Source organism: Ambystoma mexicanum, chromosome 8 (assembly GCF_040938575.1).
Source record: "Ambystoma mexicanum isolate Mex_15411 chromosome 8, UKY_AmexF1_1, whole genome shotgun sequence".
NCBI lineage: Eukaryota > Metazoa > Chordata > Amphibia > Caudata > Ambystomatidae > Ambystoma > Ambystoma mexicanum.
The window spans coordinates 1,505,881,436-1,505,905,659 of NC_090929.1; the positions used below are offsets into that span (position 1 = coordinate 1,505,881,436).

The following is a 24,224-nucleotide window of genomic DNA, read 5'->3' on the forward strand; positions in this document are numbered from 1 at the left end:
TGATTGCTATGGAAGCCCTAGTGCCCCGAGTAGAGTGTGCTCTAGGCTTGAAGGGCAGGTCTCTCTTAGCAAGAGCGTAACATAGTGTGATGCATTTGACAATCCACCTTGAGATAGCCGATTTAGAGACAGGATCCTCTTCTCTACCAGCTGCCACTGAAATGAAAAATTGGTTCGTTTTCCTCAGTGGTTTTGTTCTTTCCAGGTAGAACATGACTGCCCTGCGCACATCTAGTGTGTGTAGGCTTCTTTCGGCCATGCTAGTGGGATTGTGGAAAAAGGTAGGAAGTTCAATCGATTGGTTCACATGGAACTTCGAGATGAATTTAGGCACGAATCTGGGATGCGTGCGCAGAACTAACTTATCCCTGTGGACTGTAACAAAGGGGTCTAGAACAGAAAGGGCCTGTAGTTCGCTAACCCTTCTGATAAAAGTGATAGCCACTAGGAAGGCCTTCTTATAAGTAAGGTCTTTTGGACTTGCTTTATGCATTGGCTCAAAGGGGGACCACACGAGCCTGGTTAAAACCGCATTTAGATCCCATCCAGGAGCTGGGTGAGAAATGGAAGGATACATTCTTTTAACCCCTTTCATAAAGGCCTTAATCACTGGTATCTTCCACCACAACACCTTTTGTTGTAACGTGGTGTAGGCTGAAAGAGCAGCCAGATGAACCTTCAGGGAACTGAAGACCAACCCTGTGTCCAACAAATGCGTTCAGTAAAGTACAATGTGTGTGGGTGACCAATCAAGGGGATTGACGCCCTTGGTATTACACCAGATAACAAAATGTTTCCATTTGCTGGCATTGCAATAACAGGTGTTAGGTTTCCTAGCTTCCCTAAGTATGTACATGTGTAATGCTCACCTGGTATCCACGGGGACGTCACTCAGCCGGTCCTGGCCTCTTACGACCGCGAACCCTTCCCTGGAGGCTATTCGACTGGCGACTGGGCCTGAAACACAGGATTGGTAGAGTTTAACTCCCTATTGTCTCTGTGTGCTTGAACCCCTTCCTCCCCAGGGTCCAGCCCTTCCCTTTGATCCACAGCTCACCTTGTTTTCTTGGATGGTGTGCTCTCCGTCCTGCTTTCAGCACAGGGGCGCGTTGATTGATGCAGGCTCGTTGGTGCCTAGTTACTTCACTGGCGAGAGTCCGACTGGTAAGTATAGTGAGTCTTTGAACATTTCTCTAACTTCGTTCCTTGCCTTCTTAGATGATGGCCGGCGTCCGGGGATGGCGGCGTGCTGCTGAGATGAGTGGCGCTGAAGGTGAGTGAGAGCGCGATGCACCCTTTTCGTATTTGTATTGAACTGAGTTCTTTTTATGTGTCTTTTAGGTGGCGCGACTTTGTCAGCGTGGATGCCGGTTATGAAGAACAAATGCGGTGAGTAAGCGCGGTATGCGCCGCCTCTAGATGTTTCCACGCTAATCTGGAGTGTCTTTTCCCCCTCGCAGATGGATGAGAAGTTCCGGAGACACAGTTCCCCCAGAGCGGCTGGGATTCAGGTAAGCATTTGAAGTTCGTACTGTATTTAAAAAAAAATAAGCAAAGAGCTGTAAAATGCTTACTAATGCCTTTTCTCTGTTCTTTTCCTCTTCATTAGGAAGCGGCGTGCCGGGATGGGAATGACACTGCCGAAGATGCCCGCAGAACAGAAGGAGCGTTGAATGATGGGCAGAAGGGCTGCAAGGTAAGGCTGTTCCTAACGGTGTTCTTGCAGGAGCCGAGCACAGAAGAAAGATGCAGGCCCACTGGAGACCGATCCGAACACGGCGAGTGTCACGCTGCAGGTGCAGAAAACGCAAAGCATGCTTCTCAGCCTGGGTGTGGCTTAAATAGTCTCTGGGTCTCCCAGGTGCCTCTGGGCTGAACCACACCCAAAAGACTAAACCGCACATGTGGGGGCATCCATCTTGTCCCCATCAATGCATTACAAGTCCAATCCCCAATGTTATCCTATGGGAGTGAGTGAGTCTGGTGCCACAAGCGCCAAGTCTGACTCCAAGTGGGTCTTTGGAGGGATGGAGAGGCCTTTGAGGGCCATGTAGGTGACCGTGGCCTGGCTCCAGCCTGACATCTTGGAGGGCTGGGGACAAGAGGGGCAGGAATCATGACAACATTCACCTCTGAGGGAGCTGTAGGTGTCCAAACTATGACCTCAGGAGCCAGGCTGCTAAGTTCAAAGTTTGTGGGCATGGGTGTAGGGTCTGCCCCCCTGTCCCGAGACAACATGTTGTACAGGCGGGCCCACATGGGGGCCACCAGTATTCATGGTAACTGGTTCCTAGTGCATCTTGTGCCATATCTTGTTGAGAAGGGGAGTCGGTGGGGGGGGGCCAGGGGAAAGCTTAGACAAATTTCCCTGACCATGTTATCCAGAGACCGTTCCCCTTGGAAATGCAGCGCTGCAGCGATCGAAGCGAAATGCTTTTAAAAATGATGTCTTCCCTTTCAGGATCGTTGATGTGAAGTCTCTGTGATGCAGCTTTAGCAGGTAAGGTCTTCTTTCTCTCCAATTCTCTCTTAGCAGGTGACCCTTGATGCTGACAGGCGTGGCTGAAGTCCAGATGCAGGAGCTGACACGGTGAGCGTCCAGCTGCAAGGAGCAGAACAACGCGAAGCGTGAGTTGCTGATTGAGCGTGGTTTAAATAGCTTTGGAAGAAGTTCCAGGTATGTATCCTTCCACCGATCAGGTATGTATCCTTCCCCGACCACACCCAGGTGGAAAGTAGTCCCACAGGTAAAGTAGTTCCATTCAGGCCTCAAGAGGGCCTGGATGTAGCAGCATGGTCTGCATCAGGTAAGTGCACATTAAAACACTTGAACACATGTCTAGCTTTATAAGCCTGGTGCCTAAGGCACCAGGACAGGGGTCCAACATGAGCCTGGCGCCTAAGGCGCCAGGACTGTGTCCAAAGGGCCCTAGCTTGGGCCCGCTGGCACTTCCCTGGGGGAAATGATGCCTGCCTCTGGGGTTGCTGGGTCGGTCCTGGCTCCTTGGAGGTAGGCATCATGACATGAACCCTCTCGTTGGAGGGGAAGACAAGGTCGTCTTTCGTCTGGATTAGAGCCCCCAGAAATTGTTTCACTTGACTGGGGACTAGACTGGATTTCTTCTCATTGATGGAGAATCCCAGACTGAACAGAAGGGTCTATGGTTCTTTGGGTGTTCAAAAAACATGTGTCATACGAGTCCCCTGTTATGACCCAGTCGTTGAGGTAAGGGTAAACTGGGACAGATAGTCTGTGCAGGTGTGCTGCTGCTACTGCCAGTACCTTGGTAAACACCCTTTGCGCTGAGGCGATGCTGAAGGGGAGTACTTTGAATTGGTAATGCCTGTCTTCTATCATGAACCTTAGATATTTCCTGTGCGCTGGCAACATTGAAATATGAAAGTATGCATCTTTCATGTCCAATATTGCCATGTCGTCCCCCTGTTTCAACAGTGGGATCACCTCCTGTAGTGTTACCATGCAAGACTTTTGAGGTTTTATTAATTTGTTCGCTGGGCACAGATCTAGCACAGGGCGCATGGCGAGGTCCTTTTTGGGAAGGAAGTACACTGAATAAATACCTACATTTACCTGAAGAATAGGGACAGCTTCTATGGCGTCCTTTCCCAGCAGCACTTCCACCTCTTGATTCAGGATCTCCAGATGGTCCGGTGAGAGGCACAGTGGTCTGAATTGTGGAGGTCGGGTTAATTCCACGCAGTACCCGTGGGCGACCGTCTTTATGACTCACTGGTCTGAAGTTATCCCCTCCCATTCTGTGAGGAAAGATGTTAAGTGTCCCCCGACCGGGGTGACATGGGAGGGACCTGGATCTGATGGCCATTTCTAACCAGAGGCTGCGGCCCCTCTAGGATTGGGGTCTCCACCTCTGGCTTTGCAGCGTCGCTGACCCCTTGGTGGGTAGTATGCAGGGCTTCCTGATGTTTGTCCAGCATTAAAGTTTCCCATGCCATAGTTTTTATGACTTGCACGGGACTGCCCTCAAAAGAACCGACGAGCATTACCTCCTCTCTTGGGGGGAAGGTCTCTGAGTAATTTGTTGCAGGGACTTAAGAGTCTCATGCTCTTTCTTGGCTGTTTCTAGGGCCTCAACGACCGCCTTTTCGAAGAGGTTAGTTTCTTCAATGGCTTAAACCCTGAGGTACGAAGCCAAGCGTGCCTTTTAAGTAAGGGTCCCTGTGCCAGAGACCTGCCTGTTTCAGCTATGTCCAGAGTGTTCTTTATCACATTCTGGTTCACTTGCCTGCCTTCGGCCACAATAGCGAGAAGCTTGGAGCTGATGGGCTATGGGACCTACTTGAGACCTTCCTGTACTAGGTTCCATTGAGCATCAGTATAACTCGCCAGCAGCATAGTGTTATTCGCTATGCGCATGGTATATGCGGCAGCTGAGGTAACCCGCTTACCTAAGGAATATAACCTCTTGGATTCTCTATCTGGAGGCGCCTCCCCCGTAGCAAGACGTACTCCTGCCAGTTTACGGGTGGTAGTCACTACCAGGGAATCGGGGGTGGCGTGCCCTTTAATGTATTGTGGGTCCGAAGGAGCTGGCCGAAATAACTTTTCTACTCTTGGGTTCACTGCCCGGGTTTGAGCTGGTGACACCAGGGAGGGGGCCAATCTTCTCTTAATAGAATTGAGGGGAATGACCTCGCTAGAGGGGGGTTTCTCCTTAAGAATATCTTCTACAAAGTCCCGCTCAGGCACCGCCTCTTGAGTAGTGATTTGAAAGTCATCTGCTGCCTTCCTTAACATGGCATTGAAGGCCATTTGGTCGTCTGCAGGTGAGGCCTGGCGAGCCGGAGTGGACGGAGGAGAATCCAGGCACAGAACATCAGTGTCCTGATCTTGTTGAGGGAGCGTCCATGGGTCCGCCCCCACTTGGTGCGTTTCTTCCCAATTGTCTGTGGCATCCGCCTGGTCCTCATTGTAGCCCTGCAGGAAGGAAGGTTCTTCATCTTCACTGTAAATGTCCTCATAAGTATCCATACGAATGATGTCTTCATGATGGACGGGGACTGAGGGCTGATCCTCTTATAACTGTGAAGCAGATTTAAGACTAGGCTCGCCCGGGTACAGTGCTCACCAAGGGACTTAAAGGGTACGCGGAGGGGGGTTTTGTGCCTTATATGTCTTGAGATGCTTTAAGTACTGTGAATGTATAGCCTCCTGTGTAATGAGTTATAAATAAACAAATAAAAAAAAAAAGATTAGGCTCGGCACAAGATCTTTGAGGAAGTATGTTCAGAAAAATTAATGATTTTCTCAAGATGATCCATGCACCCTTCAAATTTCTCCCTTGTCCACTTAGAGGAACTAGAAGGGCCTACGGGTGGAAAAACGTTGTCTTCCGCCCCTTGACGCCGAAATTTGTCACTCAGGGTGTTGAAAAGAGGCTCTTGACTGTCCTCATAGTTATCGCGAGAATCAGGGCACCATGGTGTATCTATAGATTTTTCCGCGGGCTGCCACATGTTTTTCGACGGAATAGGTAGAAGCCCAACCGCCGAAGTAATTCTAGCGATACTGTGTTCGATGTCTGCCGACTTGGGTGAGATAGTGGTTCCAAAGGTCTATCGTAGATTTACAGCCTACCGCGGCATTAGAGGGCCTAGCGATAGATTTTTTACCTTGAGGCCTAGTCGTATTTTGTGGGCCTACTGGGCCTTTCGGGACTGTCGGAGCATCGAAATTCCAAGCTTCGACGTGTAAACTTGATTTAGGGGTAGCTCTCTTGTTTGTTTTGGGATGCCCAGTCATCAAACACTGCTGCGGATGCAGTGAGGCTTTGAATCTGAATGATCCAAGGAATCCGCCGAAATTTTTGACGGCCCTGCTGGTACTTTCACCTTTTTCGACGTACTCGTCGAAACAGGTAGAGGGGTTGTGTGATTAGTGTAATGTCTTTGTACGCCCCTGTCGCCGGGTGCTGTCCCTGAAGCGAGACAAGAGTCAGACCTTGAAGGGTCAGGGACAGACGTGGAGGACCTAGAAGTGTCCGCCTCAAGGTCTATCACATCCGCAACGGATGTTTGGTCATGAGAGGTGCCCCCGTCACTTTTGGTGGGTGTGGCGGTGGGAGAGGAGGGTTCCGCCTGCGACATAATGTACGCAGCCCACCACTTTACACGGCGCTCCATAAGGGTTTTAGGCCAAAGGAGTTTACAAGCCGCACACTGCTTCTCGTCGTGATCAAAGGGGAGACAAGAGTTGACGTCCTGTGCTCGTCCTTCCACGGGTATCTGACCCTACACTTAGGGCAGAACCTAAAAGCAGTCCTTTCCATAGCAAAAGGCAAAGATGACCAGACCTAGAGGGTAAAGAGGGGTAAAGAGGAAAGACATAACGGAAATATGGCCACCCTGACCCCACTCTCCCTTATGTAAAGGCCGGCCACGTGGATGCTTCAGCCGCCGGATCTTAGGCGCCGAAATCCACTGCCGTAGAAAAGTCCCCCGTAGTCTTCGTCGAAGTTGTTCTTGCTGTCAAAATGACTTAAGGGGGAATAACCGACACGTCGGTTTAGGATAAACAATGTCTCTTATGTAAGAGCTCTGCTATAGGTTGACCAGTTCTCTGGGCAGAGAAAAACTATCTGAGGGACCTCGGCGCATGAGGGATTTTGGGTACACCACACGTCACGATAGGGATAGTGTTACAGACACGCCTATGCCGACGTCCCCTTTCGGTCCCTGAAAGACAAAATGCAATACTGCGCGGTTACCACTGGATGTCGGGCCATATGCAAAGCATGTGATTCTAAGCAAATTAACAAACATCAGAAACAGGTTTTACAAGATTTTGAAAGGATAGTCATAGCTGCACCCAATGTTATCTATGCAAGGGACCATAGGAGGCAAGAAGAGGTTTGTCAAAGATTCCCATTTCCTCCAACAGTGGATACCTCACTTCTGTCCGAGTTAAGTAAGGATCTTGGCGTTGGCAGAGCAACAGAAGCTGAGGCGATATGAATTAATTAACTTGGTTAGTAGGTGGCTATAAATATTAAAAAGAGCCAGAGAGTAAGGAGCTCTGGGAAAATCTGCAGGAGAGAGGGAATCAGCTGGAAGTATAGAGGGAGGGAGTGTAATACGCAGTTTCCTATCAGTCACAAATGAGCAAAGCCAGGCCAATGCCTTCTAAACAAGCAACCTGAAGCTCATGCAGATGATCAACGGCCTCAAAATTGAAAGATCCAAAAAGATTTGGGCCAAGACACAGCCGCCCTCTGCTGCCAAGCAGTGACTGTCAAGTACCGACAAATACTGATTTTGCACTCCAACCCGGAGAAATCTGTATTGCAAATCTGTATATGTTATATTGTGTGTCATTTAGTGACTATTAGTTGTTCACTAGTTAAGATCTCAACAAGTGATTTAGCTCCAAGTCTTTTTAAATTATCAACATACAAGGATATTTGTTCAATCATATGCAAAGGTTTTTTTTGACCCATTAGTGACAGAAAAACAAAGCCTTGGCATTCCCATGAATTTACGCGTGGTACTGGAACGAGGAGAGTAAACATACCGAGCAAAAACAGGTCTACACATACTTCAAGGGAACACTTGAGCATATCTGGCGCCCATCATGCAACCAGACACCGACCAAAGTGCTACACTACAAAGTGAGAACTGCAATTTTAAAATGACTCCCAGTATGACAGAGGCGTTGCTAAGGGGGGGCTGATGGGGCTATAGCCCCAAGTCTTTTGGTTGTAGCCCCGTATAGAAGCTCGGGGGTTACAACCAAAAAGGCTAGCTAGCCCCCAGTCCCGACAGTTCCAAAATTAGCATAGCCCCAGATCTTTTCCAGACCTAGCAACACCCCTGTGTGCTACAGTTATAGATGACACTTGAGCTTCCACACATTTTTCCCCAATTACCTCCCTGTATACCAATTAATCGTACTAACTCCTGCCTTTACTTACCATTCCTTCGACCTTTCTATTGCAGACCAAAGTCTGAACACCAGAAGTGTGGGAACAATACTGTGCAACAGAACACAATGGCACTGGGAGACCACTAGAGCAGCAGCTGACACAGTTAAAACCTTTAACATTTTCTTACATGGTAAGCTTGAGAATTATAGTAAATAAACCATATCCGATTTTATATTTCCAAAATATATTAAGGATCATACCTGTATGTATACTCTTGTTAAACTGGTTACTTCTACAGAATGTGAGAAGAAAAAAAAAAAACTTACCTAGCGTATCTGTCACAGTTAGTAAAGAAATCTACTAAACACGCCAGCAAATAGGTCTCTGGAATTTAAAAAAACATAGTAAATATGAAGCATGGCTGAAGACGAAGCAGCATAACCAGGTATCTTTATTGTGAAGGTTAAAAGCTTAGTATAGGAATACATTTCAAATGATTTAAACATCAAAAGGTTTGAGAGTGTGCAATATACATTTACCTATCAAATACACATTGTGTTGTGTTTTAGGCATAATTGCCTAATGCCAATAAGCAGAAAACGGAAGTGTTAAGAGGATTATTGCCAAGACATACCTGGTAGATTGAATAGTGTGTTAAGAATATAAAACCGATCTGTATCATCTCTTTGGATAAACTTATTTGGATACTGCTCTCTAATTTCAGGTCTAAAAGAAAACAACAAATATTTTAAAGGCCAAAATAGCTTCTTGCAGTTGCTTTATAGAAAAATAAATCATTGTGCTCCATGAAAACAAGTTGTGAAATATTGTTGCCGATCAGCAATGGGACAAAAAGAAATGCCAATTATTTAACTGTTACAATGAAGCTCCATATTGTTATCATCCGAGGATGTACCTCTAAGTACTGTACTCTTCTGAAAAGACTCTAGAACCCTTTGGAAAAATGCAATTAAAACAAATTGGTAGCACATTCCCATTCCCTACCTGAAACAAGGACCCAAATCATGCCACAGGATTACCACACATCTCAGTGCAGACTTTTCCATGAGAAGTCAAACGATGATTCAGGCGGGAGGAATTATTAGCAGAGTCATGTGATTGCGAGAACTACTAATGGGAAGAAGCACAGGTGAACAAATTCTTTCTCTCCCATAATGCACTTCTCACAGACCCTCTCAGACTAAACACAAGGCAAGCAGCAGTCAAACTAAGAATTTAAACTAACTTCTAACTGGTCAAAATCCACCTAAAACAGACCTGGGTAAAATAGGGCTTGGGCCATCAGTAGAATGCCAAAACCCCAAATGTATAGGAAGTATTGCAAGAACAAATGAGTCTGGTCCATTATGCACTTTGCTGAGACAGATTAAAGCCCTTGCTTTTTTCTGATAACACCCACATGAATGGCCAGAACCGATTGAGCCATGCAACAATTTAATATATATTTTTTTAAATGGCAGCAGATTCATGATCTATAAACATTAAAATCAATTTAAGAAAGTGTGATTTGTGAAATATATCACCACGTACTATTTCTACTATGAATAGCTCTGAAACACTTGTGTACGAGTGCGACATAAATAAAATATCAATAATCAAATGAGACCGATATGTCAAGAAAGAATGGTACAAAGGTACATCTGGATTGGGCCATGATTTAGGTAAACATACTGTAGACATATGCACCTGGTATTTTGAGATTATTTATTTTGTGACATGCCGTTATTTTCTGAATAAACAGATAATGTACTTTACAGATACTGGTTTGGTTTGAATAAATGTTTCACATCAACTACAGGTATATACAGAACGTTGTTAAACATGGGACTTTTTTGTTACACTCAAATTATTTTATAAGAAACAAAACAACAATTAATTATTTTAAACAAGCAACATCAGGTTACACATCCATATTTAGTAGTAACACCAGTAACCCTTTGGAATACAAACAGAAAAAAGATTGCAAGATTTCTCTTTCTAAAGTTCAACTAAACCTTCTCTCTTCTGCGGACCACATATGGAGACCTCCTCTTCCACCCACCTGGTTAGTGTCCTTGATGTTGTGTCACAGGTTGTGGCTTGTGGCAAAAGGGGTTGATGGCCACAATATCCTCACACCCCGATCATGCTGCACACAGCACAGTTCTCATGCCACCCACTCCAGGCCCTCAGCAGTACACATCTTTTGCCCCCTCCAAGGTCCCATATGCTAGCTCGCAGTGGACACACTGTCATATCAGGACTACCATCACCAGTGGAGAAATTCCAGGCATGCGAGTCCCTTTATGGTTCTTACTCACTGGCATGGGGCTGAATGGGGAACATGTTCTTATCCGCTAATAGCTCGTAGTTCTGATCTCCTGGACATCACAGATCCAGACCTTGTGCAACAGTGGATAACTCTTCCCCTTCCCCAGTTCAGACTTCAAATCTCCAGAGGTCGGGAGAACTCTCAAACTACAGCCATCATCTTCAAGCAGTAGGTCACTCCCCAAGGAAAGTGATTGTGAAAGAAACAGGCTCACATAAATAAACAAGTAGAGTGGAAGAGCCAGCATTGCTACAGTACTGATGAAACCACTCACAAAGTGGAAGCCACATTACAACCTCTCAGAGTGATTTACCTTTAGGGAGAAATATTTGCAGATTCCTTGCTGAGCTGTACGAATAGCTAAGACACTGTTTTAAAAGTCAGAATTGAGAAATGGGAAATGTGCTCAATCGAGCATATTGTGTCGTAGGAGAGATGGAAGATCCCCAACATTTCTTACTGCTCCACCCAGGTTACAGGCGACATTCGGTATTGCCTCAGGACAGCCATTTGGCAAGCCAAGAACTGCTGGTAGATCTAGATGTTACACATGTTCTTTTTCTCCTTGGCAATTGGTATACCAAAGTGATAAGGTCTGTGGGCAGTTTCCTGCCTGCCACATGGAAAAGAACATTTAGTCAATCCGACTGGTTGGGGTGAAAACGCAAAGCCATTACGAGAGCGTTGGTTCACTTCAAATATTCATCTTTATTCCCCGACAAGTTGTTCGGTTTAGTAGGACAGTTTAGACTCCATCAAGAAACTTACCTACATTTTCTTGCATATGCAAACGGTTCCAGTACTGATGTGGAGAGATCAGATGAGGCAAAAACAGACCTGTATCGAAGCAATTTTTGTCTGCTCATGTAAGCCCCATTGACAAGGTAATCTTACCTGAGGCTTGTCTAATCACATGAGCAAACAGCTCAATATACAGAGAAAATAGCAGGACTGACAAAGGACCAAGGACATCCATAAAGTAGAAGATAGTACTAAGAAAACTAATTGTCACTACTGTCCCAACTTGAATAAATTGGAACAGAGAGCCATCCAAAAGTTGGGGTCCAATCAGGATTTAATAATTAAGGAGGCAGACAAAGGAGGAAACGTAGTGATTATGAACAAGGGAGACTATATCACAATGGGACTTGACCACTTGAATACCCATGGGTGCGATCAGGCATTACCAACTAACCCCCTCCAAAATATCTGAGCAGTTGATAACTTTTTGAACAAATGGCACCGTAAAGTTATATTGAAAAACGGTACCTAATGGTGGAAGGACCAATGATGCCCGCTGCCTACTGCCTACTTCCTTCCTAAAATACATAAGCCTTTGCAAGAATTCCGGACGGCAGCCCTTTTGTGAGTGGGGGCGGGGCGATTATGGAACCTATTTCCATTTACATTAATTAATGTCTGGCACCATTGGCCACCCAAACTCCCACATTCATGGAGACACGATGCATATCTTACAGATCTTACAGATTTTTGATGAATTATCATTCACTTCCAACCTTCTGTTGGTCACATTGAAAGTGAAGGCTGTATATACTTCTATTGAACATCATAAAGCAATTGAAAGTATTGAGTACATTTTTCGTGAATAGTCGGCTTCATATTTTGAACACTTTGAAATGCTCAAGGACCTATTATTGTGTACACTCACTAATAATGTGTTTTTGTTTAACAACGTCTACTACAACCAGCTAATTGGGATCGCCATGGGGGCAAGATTCGCAACAGTGACGGCGAACATGTTTATGCATCAACATGAACAACAATTTGTCTTTTCAAATGTGCAATTCCTACAGCATATCCATGTGTGGAAACGGTTCATAGATGATGTGATCATGGTATGGTCTGGTGCGGTGGAATGTTCGCTTGATTTCGTGAAATACCTTAACACCAATAATTGGGAAATCGAATTCACATACACATATAGTGACAAGTGTATTAATTTCATAGACTTAACAATTTCTATGTCAGACAAAGGATTTGCAACTAAAACATTTCGCAAGTCCACTTCGGTCAACGCAGTACTGCATGCTGAGAGTTGCCACAAGAAGTCGGTTATCACCAATATCCCCAAGGGGGAGTTTATTAGGGCCAGAAGAAATTGTTCCAATATTGGTGACTTCAAAACAGAATGTGAATTGATAACCAAGAGGTTTCTATCAAGAGGCTACGATTACCGTACCCTCAGCACAGCGATTCATGAAGTGAACAATATGAAGAGAGAGTATCTGCTCACCCCCACCAAGACTACTTATAGTAACATATTTATTACACGTTACAATGCAGATAGTTCCAACATACATTCAATCATGAAGCGACACTGGCATTTGCTCCATTTGGATAAGGACATCAATACATGGTTACACCCATATCCTAAGTTCATTTATAACAAAGCAAGTACTCTTAAGAACATACTTAGCCCTTCTTTTATGCCCAACGCAATCAAAACAAACCTGTTTGCAAATGGCACAGAACAAAGGTTTCTACAAATGCGGGGGCTGCTCAATGTGTGCCAATGCTTTGGAAACCAAAACAGTTGACTTTGGAATCTTGGGAACACACCATGTGAATTAATTTATCAATTGCAATTCCAAATGCTGTGTCTATTGCATTTTATGTATATGCGGACTCTATTACATTGGGTGCACGATTCAACCACTTAAAATTTGATTAAGGGAACACCTGTTGACTATATCAAATCAGGATGCTAAATACCAGTTAGCGATACATGGCAAAAGGTACACCAAATGGATGACAAGAAAGCAATTAAATGTGTGGTTCTGGCAAAAGTCACCTTACCACAAAGGAGGGGAACCTTGTATTGAAACTTAGACAATTGGAAGCACGACTTATTTGACAATTTCGTACAGCCCTGTGTGGACTCAATACAGAACATGAATTATCTGTGTTTTTGTGATACCCTGCATACCCCTATTGGTGTTTGTTGGAGATGTATGACCTCATATGTTTATAGTTAACAGTCAGTACTCCACTATAAATAGTGTAATGTCAATGGTTTGAATACTCAGTGCTAGTGTTACATATACATCGGCAGCATGGGGATGTGTGTGCGCTCTGACTGGCTCTTGCAAGAGCAGCATTAACTACAAGGTTACAACCAGATTTGATGCCATCTAGCATTGGAATTGACCATGTATGTTGACAGGAAACAGTATGGTTAGTCGCGCTTAAAAGTAGGGTGTAATGCACGTTCCGATATTGGTGTTTCTTTTTCAGGCTAATACAGCCTCAATTGCAACAAGAAATTGCTTTTTCTAATTTTTCAGTTTGGGGTACATACCCTCTACCACTATTGAGTGTTTTATATATGTGGAATTACTCTTGAGATCAGAATTACTCATCTAACATGGCAGCTACTTGAGCGCACACTTGTGTTTTCACTAGCCTGCACCATCCATTGGATATAGGCAAGCCAGCAAGCTGTAATGGAGTTGCTTCAGAAGGGATCACACGCCCAAAGGCTGGGTGAGTAAGGAGTCTTTCTATATGACCCCTAGTGGTCTAATGGGGTCGATCCTCACACATGTGATGTGGATAAAATTGTTATTAACCAATTAAGCTAACAGAGCGCGCATTTCTTTTACTTTTGTGTACATATAAATCATGGATTAGATGGCTACACGTGTGGCTACACATTTGGATGGTTATTGTTTGCTAATACTGCAGGAATGCAGTAATTACCATTACCTATTGAATGGAATCACGCAACAGCGGTTTATATAGGTATGTGCAATTTAAATTTATCAATAAGAGTTTGGTTGCAATTTAAAACCCAAAGGGTGTCTAATCTAATTAGTATTGTTTGTTATATTTATCTTAAGATGACAACTTGCATAATAAGTGCGCCCATGGTCACTCTACAATTGGTAAGTGGCAGTATTTCTATTTAGCCACTCATTAGTTAGAATTCTATATAACCAGTGATGGCTTCACGTTATTTACCGATAACTTTATTCTTTTGTGGTATAGATGGACACCAAGTCTATATAAGGTACATTCCCTTTATTATTATTATATACAATGATGCTCTTGCAAGGCTTGGATCCAGCGCGCGCATTGAACCATGTATGATTTGTTTACAAACATTAATTTCATTTTTGTGGGTTTGCTTTTCCCCTACCCATCTCCTCCATCTCTTCATCTTTATGTGAATATCTGCTGCCTGATATCCTTTTTGTATTATATGCAATACTTACATGGATGGGTAAAATGTTATGTTTGTGTGAATGTATAATTCCGAAATTCTTATTGTTTTTTATTTGCACCAACCCAAATGAATTGTCATGTGTCTTTTGGTTCTCTGCCCTAAACTGTCCTTTGGTTTGTGTTACCTCAATGGAAACATTATTTTGATGTGGTTTTAAAACTCATTTGTATATGATATGTTCAGTCTCGGACGAAGAGCACATAGCTCGAAACACAAGTCAGGCTGACCTTCAATCAATTAAATACATGCAACTGACGCATGGACTTTTGTGATTTGTGTGCAGTGTGAATGCAACCTTTGCTCTATAACTTACAAATTGTGGAAAGCTTGGCACACGACCCACAACTTGCATTTACCTGCAGCCGAATTCACTTCTAACATAACAGTACAAGCGCTCAGGTTTTCAAATTTCTCATTCTGCCAAACTATCTCAGTCTCTGACAAAGGACACACTTGCCATGTACAACCCCTTACTCTAAACTCTCCAGAAACTTGCCCATGAATAATAACTCCATATTTTAGCTAATAATCAGCTCAGCCATGTGAATCAATTCAGATTAAATCCTCATACATTCGTTCACTTCTTAGCGAAAATCCACTTTGACTCGGTCCGATTAATGATTTCTCAGGAATAGCTACAATCCACAGCAAATCTAGGATATTCATTACCAGATTGGTGAGATGAGATGAAGTAACAATTGTAGGTTATCCGCACACTCCTCACACTGAATCTATCCAACAGGAGCAGGGAATTTCCAGCCAAAACAGGGTTACCCTGAAGTTACTTTTTGATACTCATTTCAATGATTGTTAAAGGATATAAGCTTCAGGTTTACAAAGCAGGCCTTGCACCAAAGCAAAAGACAATCTACAGGGAGCATTTACATAAGTCAAGAATAAAGACCTTGGAGAAAAAAGAAATCTCCACCCGAAAAAAAAATGATTGACTGGTGTTTAGTAAATTGCATGCTACAACAAAGGGCCATACATGTATTGGGCTGATAGACCATTATCAGTTATGTACAGACCGTTTTCTCACACTCTAAATACATTTGAAATACATTGTATGTATTGCAATGTCACGGTACGAATGTAAATCGGTGATTGCAAACTGTATTTTCTCTATACATTTATAGATTGCTTTATTTGTGGCTAAAGAAACGGAACCCTCCTAATCAATGCAGTTTTCAGATCATGCATAGGCTGTAGATTCACCAGAACAGGGCATGCCTAGTCTGTAAATTGTGACTCTCCTGTTCTGGACTTTTGAGTCCCATGATCCCTCACCACTAACTATTCTGGCTACATCTTATTCGAGTTGCAATTTAAAGCATATGGGGCGCCAAAGGTTGCAGAGCCCTGCCTTACATTATTTATTACTTAGCTGTACTCTTTTGCAGGGTTATCAAGAACCAATTTTGATCATACCCATGATATTGTTGTTTAACTTATGTTATTTTTCCACTCCTCTTCACTTTCGGTTAACACATCAAAAAGGCTACCAATGTCGTCTCAAGAATATGCACAAATAGGAAAGAAAAGATGTGACTGTCCTTAGGGTAATAACCATGTCATACTCCATTTCTTGCATGCATCGGATATATGAAATAGAAATGTGATCAGCGAGCTGGAAAGAATAGGAACAGAGTGACAAATCATCATTCATCATTACCCACTGCCCCCAACCCTGAAACTTTGAACTACTTCACACAAATTAGACATTTCTATGTATAAATAACGCACTGAAGACCATTCCATACGGAATTATGATGAATCATGAAATAAACACAATGTATATTGCTTTGTGGGCGAGAAGGCAGGGACTGCAACAGTGGGTGTGTGCATGGCAAGGGGTACGAAGGTGGAGACTCCAGACTGACCTTACCGACTCTCCTTTGCAATCCCTTTCAAAGGGGAAGAGCAGGATCCCTCACCTTGCTCTCCATCAGCTTGTCCAAATGGTCGTTATCTGGGAATATTCCAATACCGGGAAAAACAGATATATTGAAATTCCAGCACACCCCATGGAAAGGCAAAGCTGAAAGTCAGGTGGGTGGGAAGTAGGGTGAAAGATTGATATGTTTGGGATATTTCTTCTCTGTGAAAGATAGTGAGCTAAAGACTCTGGGTAAGTCTCTCGTAACCAGGACTAATTTCTGGCAGAGCGGCTCCCAGGACCCCCCCTTGTTAATTTGCATATTTAAGTAACTTTGGGTCTCACCTTAAGTTACTAGCGGAATCCAGACGTGGACCCCTTGCTCACTATTCTTAGAGAGGCACAGATCCACCCTACTGATGAGGTCCAACCAGACTGAAACACGTGTCTGGGGTTTCTGTTGGTACTCTTGCTCAGAGGAGAATTGCCTAGCATTTCGGTGCTGAACTGACCCAGGGCAGGACAAAGATTGATATGTTTGGGATATTTCTTCTCTGTGAAAGATAGTGAGCTTAAGACTCTGGGTAAGTCTCTCGTAACCAGGACTAATGTCTGGCAGAGGGACTCCCAGGAACCCCCTTGTTAATGTGCATGTTTGCGTAGTACATTTTTTTCTTTCATTGGAGGGGGTGTGAAGCAAGGAAAGTCTATAGAAATCATTCTTTTTATCTGGCTGAGGGGGCGAGTGAAGCCCATGGCTATCTATTCTTACAGTAACTGTTCTGTCTAATGCAAGGGAGAGGAGGCATTGCGCTGAGGACTTGTCGACAAATGAGCAGGCACACCCCCAGTAATGTCATGCAGTTGGCATGGACCTGCAATCTTGCTTTATATTAAGGTACAGTAACTGGGTTCTTCAAATATTCCACACACCACTAGATTTTACTAGGCAAGATCGGTAAATGGATTGTGCACACAGGTATGTTTGCAGCAAGGATAGATGCACAGGATAGCCTCTTTGGAACCGACCCATCCCTTATTAGACTATACACTGGGGTCTCATCGGCCAATATATATAAAATGTGATATCCATTTGGAACTAGCCTATGCCTTACTGGGCGATGCAAAATTAAAAAAAGCTGCTCCTCATTTCTATACTTCTTAGTCCTATGAACATAAAAGCACTACATTGCATTAAGATAACCCACTTCTCAGTCTTGGAGGGATGCAGAGGTATATTTTTCTTTATTTACTTATTTGTCATTTACAAATCACCTATACGGCAAGTGCGGGTACAAGTCAGTAATGCAGAATTGGAATGCCTCACCTAAAGGTGCAGGGGGCTACACAATATGCAGGTGCAGTAGTTAAAAAGCACACTGGAGGCCAGATGCAAGAAGACCAGTAGGTATGAGTGAGTGCAGAGATGGAAAAGCCTCACCTCATGCCAAGAGCGGCTACCTCAGGCATGCAGACAAGCAATAAGAAGGTGGATCCTAAGGTCTACCTAGGCAAAAAAAGACAATTTCATCCAGTCACCTTCTCCGAGAAAAAATAACAGAAGCTCAATTACTGGGAGCGCAAATAAATTTGCCATGGATAAAATCTTCATACTCAAAAGCCCCAGAAGGCAAGAAGGCATTGACTCAATTGGAGCTGCCAACAAACGCACAATAACTATCTTCAGATGCCCTGAACGTAACCAGAAACAGCTTAGGTGAAACGATATTAACTAAGTTTTTTAGGAACTGCACCACAGTAGGTATAACTGAAATGCTACTGTCTTCTATTGCTCACCTATAAATAGACCTAGCTGCTAAGATAGTCCTTCACCATGCACTCATTGTTTTTTAGGGCTGCATTAGCCAAGATTGCGCTCAAGCTACAAGTGTGGGACAGAACAATAGGGCAATGTCTCTATAACAGCACTAATGATAAAAAGGGATTCATCTGCTAGCTTAAAGCCACTTCAATTGAACATTTACATGCTGATAATAGAACATTCAGAAAATGAATTGCGAGATCCCAGTCCTAGTAACTCAACCTCAATACCCAAGCATGCAGGCTCAGGCTGGTACAATGAAATCAGATCCTACCCTACACTTTCAACAAAAGCCCCTGTGCAGAAAAATCCCCCAAAGCCAACAATGCCAGATAAAGAAATTCTGGATCTAAAGCCATTTGTACCTGGTCCATAGATGGAGAAAGGTAATAGTCCAGTCCCATTGGAGTTGGCGCAGGAGCAGAGAAACAGGGAGGCTAAAACGAAGGTGTGGACAAGACTAAATTGACAAGCTCTAAATCGAGCATCTTCCAGAGTGTTAATGCGAGGATACTCTCTGGATATTAATTAAATAAATAAATAAATAAATGAACAAATAAATAAATAAATAAAATGGATAAAGAAGAGCCAACATATCTTGTTCCCTCTGAAGTCAACTTGAAAGTGTACCTAAGCCATAAAGATCTTTTCGATCACCTCTTGGTACAGCTCCCACTTATGAGATGCCCCACTGCCTGCAGATGACATCTTCATGGACGGTCTCCTTTCCAGCCTGATGTCCCACTAAAAACTATACACTGTTTACTAGTGTCCAAAACCAGACTGAAAATGACTCCTTGCACAAAAGGAATTCATATACATTGCCACCCTTGCTCAGACAACAGATCACGGCTGCATCAGCCATCAGAATTTGATTAGATGGGAGAAAAGCAGCCAATGCAAGCCAGATTACCCTTAGCCAACAACTGATGTAACATCTCTTGCACTCATCACAGAAGAGACCACACAAAACAAGTCATGCGTGAAGCGGTGAAGAAATGGCTGCCACTGGCGGAATACAAGTACGCCATTCTGTTCCCAGCTACTCTCAGGGTATTGGGACCCAAGGGGACAATGTTCTTCACTGACCGGACAGAGGCATGGGACTAGCTGGACAAAGAGGGCCACCCCATTGAGGGACAAGGTCACAGGGGTAAGAGACTACCACAGAATAAGGCTGCCCTAACCGAAATGCAAACAGTATGACAAGGCGGTGGAGGGCCGGGTTCCTCAGCCCTGGTTCAGGTAACATAAGTAATGTCCCGGGAGGATAGCTCAACGGCAACGGGATCGCCTTTGAAACAAGAAGACACAAAGCAACACAGGTTCAATCCTCGGGTTCGGGCTAAGAAACCTCTGGGTATTAAGCGCATTATAAATACGCAACTAAGACCTATTCCTGTAACAGCACCTCAATGCCCCCGGGCTGTGTGCACACTTTAAAAATGCAAAAAAATGAAAATAAAATAAAAAATGTTTCCTGCTGGAGAGGAGCGGGCCATCGTGCCTTTGCGCACCCCCCACTCCTTGGTGTGACCATGGGGATTCGTGCACGTGACGTTGGGTTATGGTTTTGTTTCAAGGGGGCCACAGATGCTTCATGTTGGGGTGTGGGGGGAGCATAGGGGAGGAGGCATGAGGAAGAGTTGGTAGGGGGGGCTATGGTACATCCGCATGGGTGCACAACATACGGCCCGCGGGCCAGTTGCGGCCCGCCATGCCATTTTGTCTGGCCCGCGAGGCACAAAGACTTTCCTAATGGAAGGCAGCCCGCAAGCAGCATCGGCCGCCCTCCATTAGGAAAGTCTTTGTTGTCTTCCGGGCCGGACAAAACACTGGCCCTCATTGGCTCAGCAGACATGCACCACGTCGCTCCTACGAACCACGTAGTGCGTGTGTGCTGCACCAATGGAGTGCCAGCACTACGACTGGCGTGGTCCATAATGCTTGATGCCGGAAGCCACCATTTCAGCCTTGCACCACGCCAGCCGTAGTACGATTCCAGTTACCTCACCAGCGTTCCAGCTTACCTGCCTTCCAGCAAGTCTCCGTTAAGTGGTCTGTTTGTGTTTGTGTGTCGGGTCTGTTTTGCTGTATGTTTGTGTTGTGTATATTGAGATTGGGGGGCGGGGGTGTCGGGTGTGCATTAATGTTTGTTTTTGAATGTTTGTGTTGTGTATGTTGAGATGCGGGGTGGGGGGGTATCAGATGTGCATGAAGGTTTGTTTTTGAATGTTTGTTTTGTGTATGTTGAGATGCGGGGGTGGGGGGTGTCGGATGTGCATGAATGTTTTTTTTTTAATGTTTGTGTTGCGTATGTTGAGATGCGGTGGTGGGGGGGTGTCGGATGTGCATGAATGTTTGTTTTTGAATGTTTGTGTTGTGTATGTTGGGATGCGGGGGTGGGAGGGGTGTCGGGTGTGCATTAATGTTTGTTTTGGAGTGTAAGTGCGGTGTATGTTGAGATGCAGGGTCTGTATGTGTGCATGCTTGCTAGTTTGTATGCTGATTTGGGGCGTGGGGGTTCTGGTCTGTATAGGTGCATGCTTGAGAGTGTGTGTGTTGAGTTGGGGGTGGGGGGTTTGGGTCTGTATGGGTGCATGCTTGAGAGTTTGTGTGCTGAGTTTGGGGGTGGGGGGTTCGGGTCTGTATGGGTGCATGTTTGAGAGTGTGCTGATCGTAGGGGTGGGGGTTCGGGTCTGTATGGGTGCATGTTTGAGAGTGTGCTGATTTGGGGGTGGGGGTTCGGGTCTGTATGGGTGCATGTTTGAGAGTGTGCCGAGTTGGGGGGTGGGGGTTCGGGTCTGTATGGGTGCATGTTTGAGAGTGTACTGAGTTGGGGGGATGGGGGGTTCGAGTTTGTGCCTGATTGGGGATGGGCGCCCCTGATGGGGCATAGTGTTTGGTTGGGGGTTGAGGGAGCCATGGGGCATAGTGTTTGGTTGGAGGTGGTGAGGGGGCCATGGGGCCTAGTGTTTGGTTGGGGTTGGGAGCCATGGGGCATAGTGTATGGTTGGGGTGAGGGGGCCATGGGGCATAGTGTTTAGTTGGGGTGAGGGACATGGGGCATAGTGTTTGCTTGAGGGGTAGGGGACATGGGGCATAGTGTTTGGTTGGGAGTGAGGGGGCCATGGGGCATAGTGTTTGGTTGGGGATTGAGGGAGCCATGGGGCATAGTGTTTGGTTGGGGGTGAGGGGGCCATGGGGCATAGTGTTTGGTTTGGGGTGTGAGCCGTGGGGCATAGTGTTTGGTTGGGGGTGATGGAGCCATGGGGCATAGTGTGTGGTTGGGTGTTGAGGGAGCCATGGGGCATAGTGTTTGGTTGGAGGTGGTGAGGGGGCCATGGGGCATAGTGTTTGGTTGGGGGTGGGAGCCATGGGGCATAGTGTTTGGTTGGGGGTGATGGGGCCATGGGGCATAGTGCTTGGTTGGGGGTTGAGGGAGCCTCTGAGAATCATCCTTAGGATCGGCAAACAATGTAGGTAAGACTATGTCCTCGTTTAGATGGAAAGAAGAGACTACTTTAGGCAAGAACGCTGGATGCGTTCTCAGGACCACCTTCTCTCTGTGAAAGGTAGTGTATGGTTCTGAAGCCACTAGCGCCTGGATCTCGCTAACTCTTCATGCGGACGTAAGACCCACCAAGAGAGCTGTTTTAATGGGGACCAGCCGGATGTCCCCAGATGCCATGGGTTTGAAAGGTTTGTGCACCAGGGCACCCAACGCCATATTGAGGGCCCACGCAGGGTGTGGTTTCTTGATGGGCGGGTAGAGCCTGGTGAGGCCCGCCAGATGTTGCTTAACCACCGGGTTGGAGGAAGAGAAGCCTCCTCAGAGTTCCGGCATGCTCCTATGGCCACCAGGTAGGTGTGGCATGTGTCTATTTTCACCCCCGAGTGTGCAAGGTGTGCAGAGAAGGATAGCATGTCATCCAACGTGCAAGTAAGCGGGTTAATCTCCTTAGAGTCCCCCCAGTGACAGAACCTAGTCCATTTACTTTTGTACTGGGTCCTTGTATCATCGCTCCTAGCGCCCTGCATGATGTCTAGATTATCCTGGGCCAGCGCCAGATGTTTTAGTGTGACCTGCTCACAAACCATGCTATGAGGGCTAACATCTGTGGGCGGGGTATATGACCCTGCCTCCCTGCTGCGATGGAAGGTGAGCCGGGCCTAGCGAATGGAAGGCCTGTCCGAGAGGCTGAGCAGCTCTGAGAACTATGGTCTTGCTGGCAAACAAGGAGCTATCAGAATGATGCTGAGGTGACAATGCTCTCATCTTGCAGATCACCCTGTGGAATAGAGGAATGGGAGAAAATGCATATGCTGTCATGCTGTTCCACATCTGCAAAGCGTTGCGCAGGGAGCCAGGGCCTTGTCCCTGCCAAGACGCGAACTGCGGGCACTTCCTGTTGAACCAGGTGGCAAAGAGATCCACCTAAGGATGCCACCATCTGCTGAAGATCCCTTGCAGGACCCGATTGGGGGAAGACAATTACGAATGGCAATTGAACCGTCTGCTGAGCCTGTCCGCCTCCAGGTTGGACTCCCCCGGAAGGTGGATTGCAGTCAAGTAGATGTTCTCCAGGGCTCACTCCCACCTGCTGACAGCTAGACTGCACAGAGGGGGGACTTGGTGCCACCCTTCTTGTTGATATAATACTTGCTAGTGGAGTTGTCTGTTTAAATGAGGTCCACCTTGCCGCAGATGAGCGGCAGCAAGGCCTTGAGAGTGAGCCAGATAGCTTTCAGCTCCAGCCAGTCGATATTGGACTGCTTCTGAAGGAACTAGTATTCATGGACGCTGTGGTTGTCCAGGGTAGCGCCCCAGCCTTCCAGGGAGGAATCCGTGGTGAAGGTGACTTGAGGTGCTGCCTGTCGGAAGGGCTTTCGCGTCTGCAGGTTGCAGTTCGTGGACCGCCAGACAAGGTCCTGGTGGAGAAAGGGAGGAATGCTAACAAGCTCTGCTTGGGAGCCCCGCTGCTGATTCCATGAGGCTGCTAAGTGCAGCTGTAATCTCTTCATCTTGACTCTCGTGTGAGGTACACTGCCATGATACCCAATAGATGCTGGTACCACCAGCCTCAGGTCAACTCTCTGCTGAGTAAATGACCGGTGGCCCTCTTGATGGCCGTGATCTTGTCCTCCGAGGGGAAAACTGTCGGAGCTTGTGCCCCAGATAAGGCCCAGGCTCTGTGTAGGATGCAGCTGAGACTTTTTGAAGTTGATCGAAAATCCCAGTTTGTGGAGTGTGATCATAAGGGCGAAGGATGTGTGGTGCACCGCCTCCTGGGATCTCGCCCTGATGAACCAGTCGTCCAGGAACAGGTAGACATGGTGACCCTGGGCCCTGAGAAGGGCTGCCATTACATTCATAAGTTTGGCAAAGACCTTGGGGGCTGAGTTGAGGCCGAAGGGTAGAACCTTGTACTGAAAATGGAAGCCCATGATCCTGAACCGCAGAAAGGAACAATGAGGGTGCCACATTGGGATGTGTAGATATGCTTCTTTCAGTTCCAGGGAGCACATCCAGTCTCCCCTGCACAGTGTCTCCGCAATAAGCACTGGCATAACCTTCTTCAATTTTTGAAGAGGGAGGGAGAGGTTCAGGGTCGAAAGGTCCAACACAACTCTAAGGCCAGACTGCTTTTTCTTTTGTATGGCAAAAATCCTGGAGTAGAAGCCCAAGCCTCGTCGGGAGGCTGGGACGTCCTCCACTGCTTGGCTCTCTACGAGCGAACAAATTTCAGCTTACACAGTTGTTGCTGATATCTGTGGGAGGGGAGGGGAGGAGGGGAGAGGAAGGAATCGGTAGGCGGTAACCCATGGACACTACGGATAGGATTCAGGGATCAGCAAATTTCTGACGCCAAGACTGCTTGTGAAGGGCAAGCCTACTTGCCCCCCACAGGAGACACGTGAACCCGAAGGGGCGCGTCACGCCTTCTTTCCCTCTGAGACTGGAGCGGAAGAGGGGGACTGAAAGAAGCCCTTGCGCCCCCTTTTCTGCTGCTTGCGCCAGTGCTGACTCAGAGAATGGTCGGGCT

General features: G+C 45.9%; 1 protein-coding gene across 3 annotated transcripts in view; it reads right to left on the reverse strand.

The window, feature by feature from the left end:
• Positions 1–24,224, reverse strand: part of NT5C2 (5'-nucleotidase, cytosolic II) — a 957,242-nt gene that overhangs the window by 421,787 nt on the left and 511,231 nt on the right. For all 3 annotated transcript variants that reach the window (XM_069611695.1, XM_069611694.1, XM_069611696.1), the window contains 2 exons: positions 8,536–8,627; positions 8,228–8,285 (listed from right to left, as the gene is read on the reverse strand). In XM_069611695.1, coding sequence (XP_069467796.1) covers positions 8,228–8,285; positions 8,536–8,627 — 150 coding nt within the window. The remainder of the gene's footprint in view (positions 1–8,227; positions 8,286–8,535; positions 8,628–24,224) is intronic.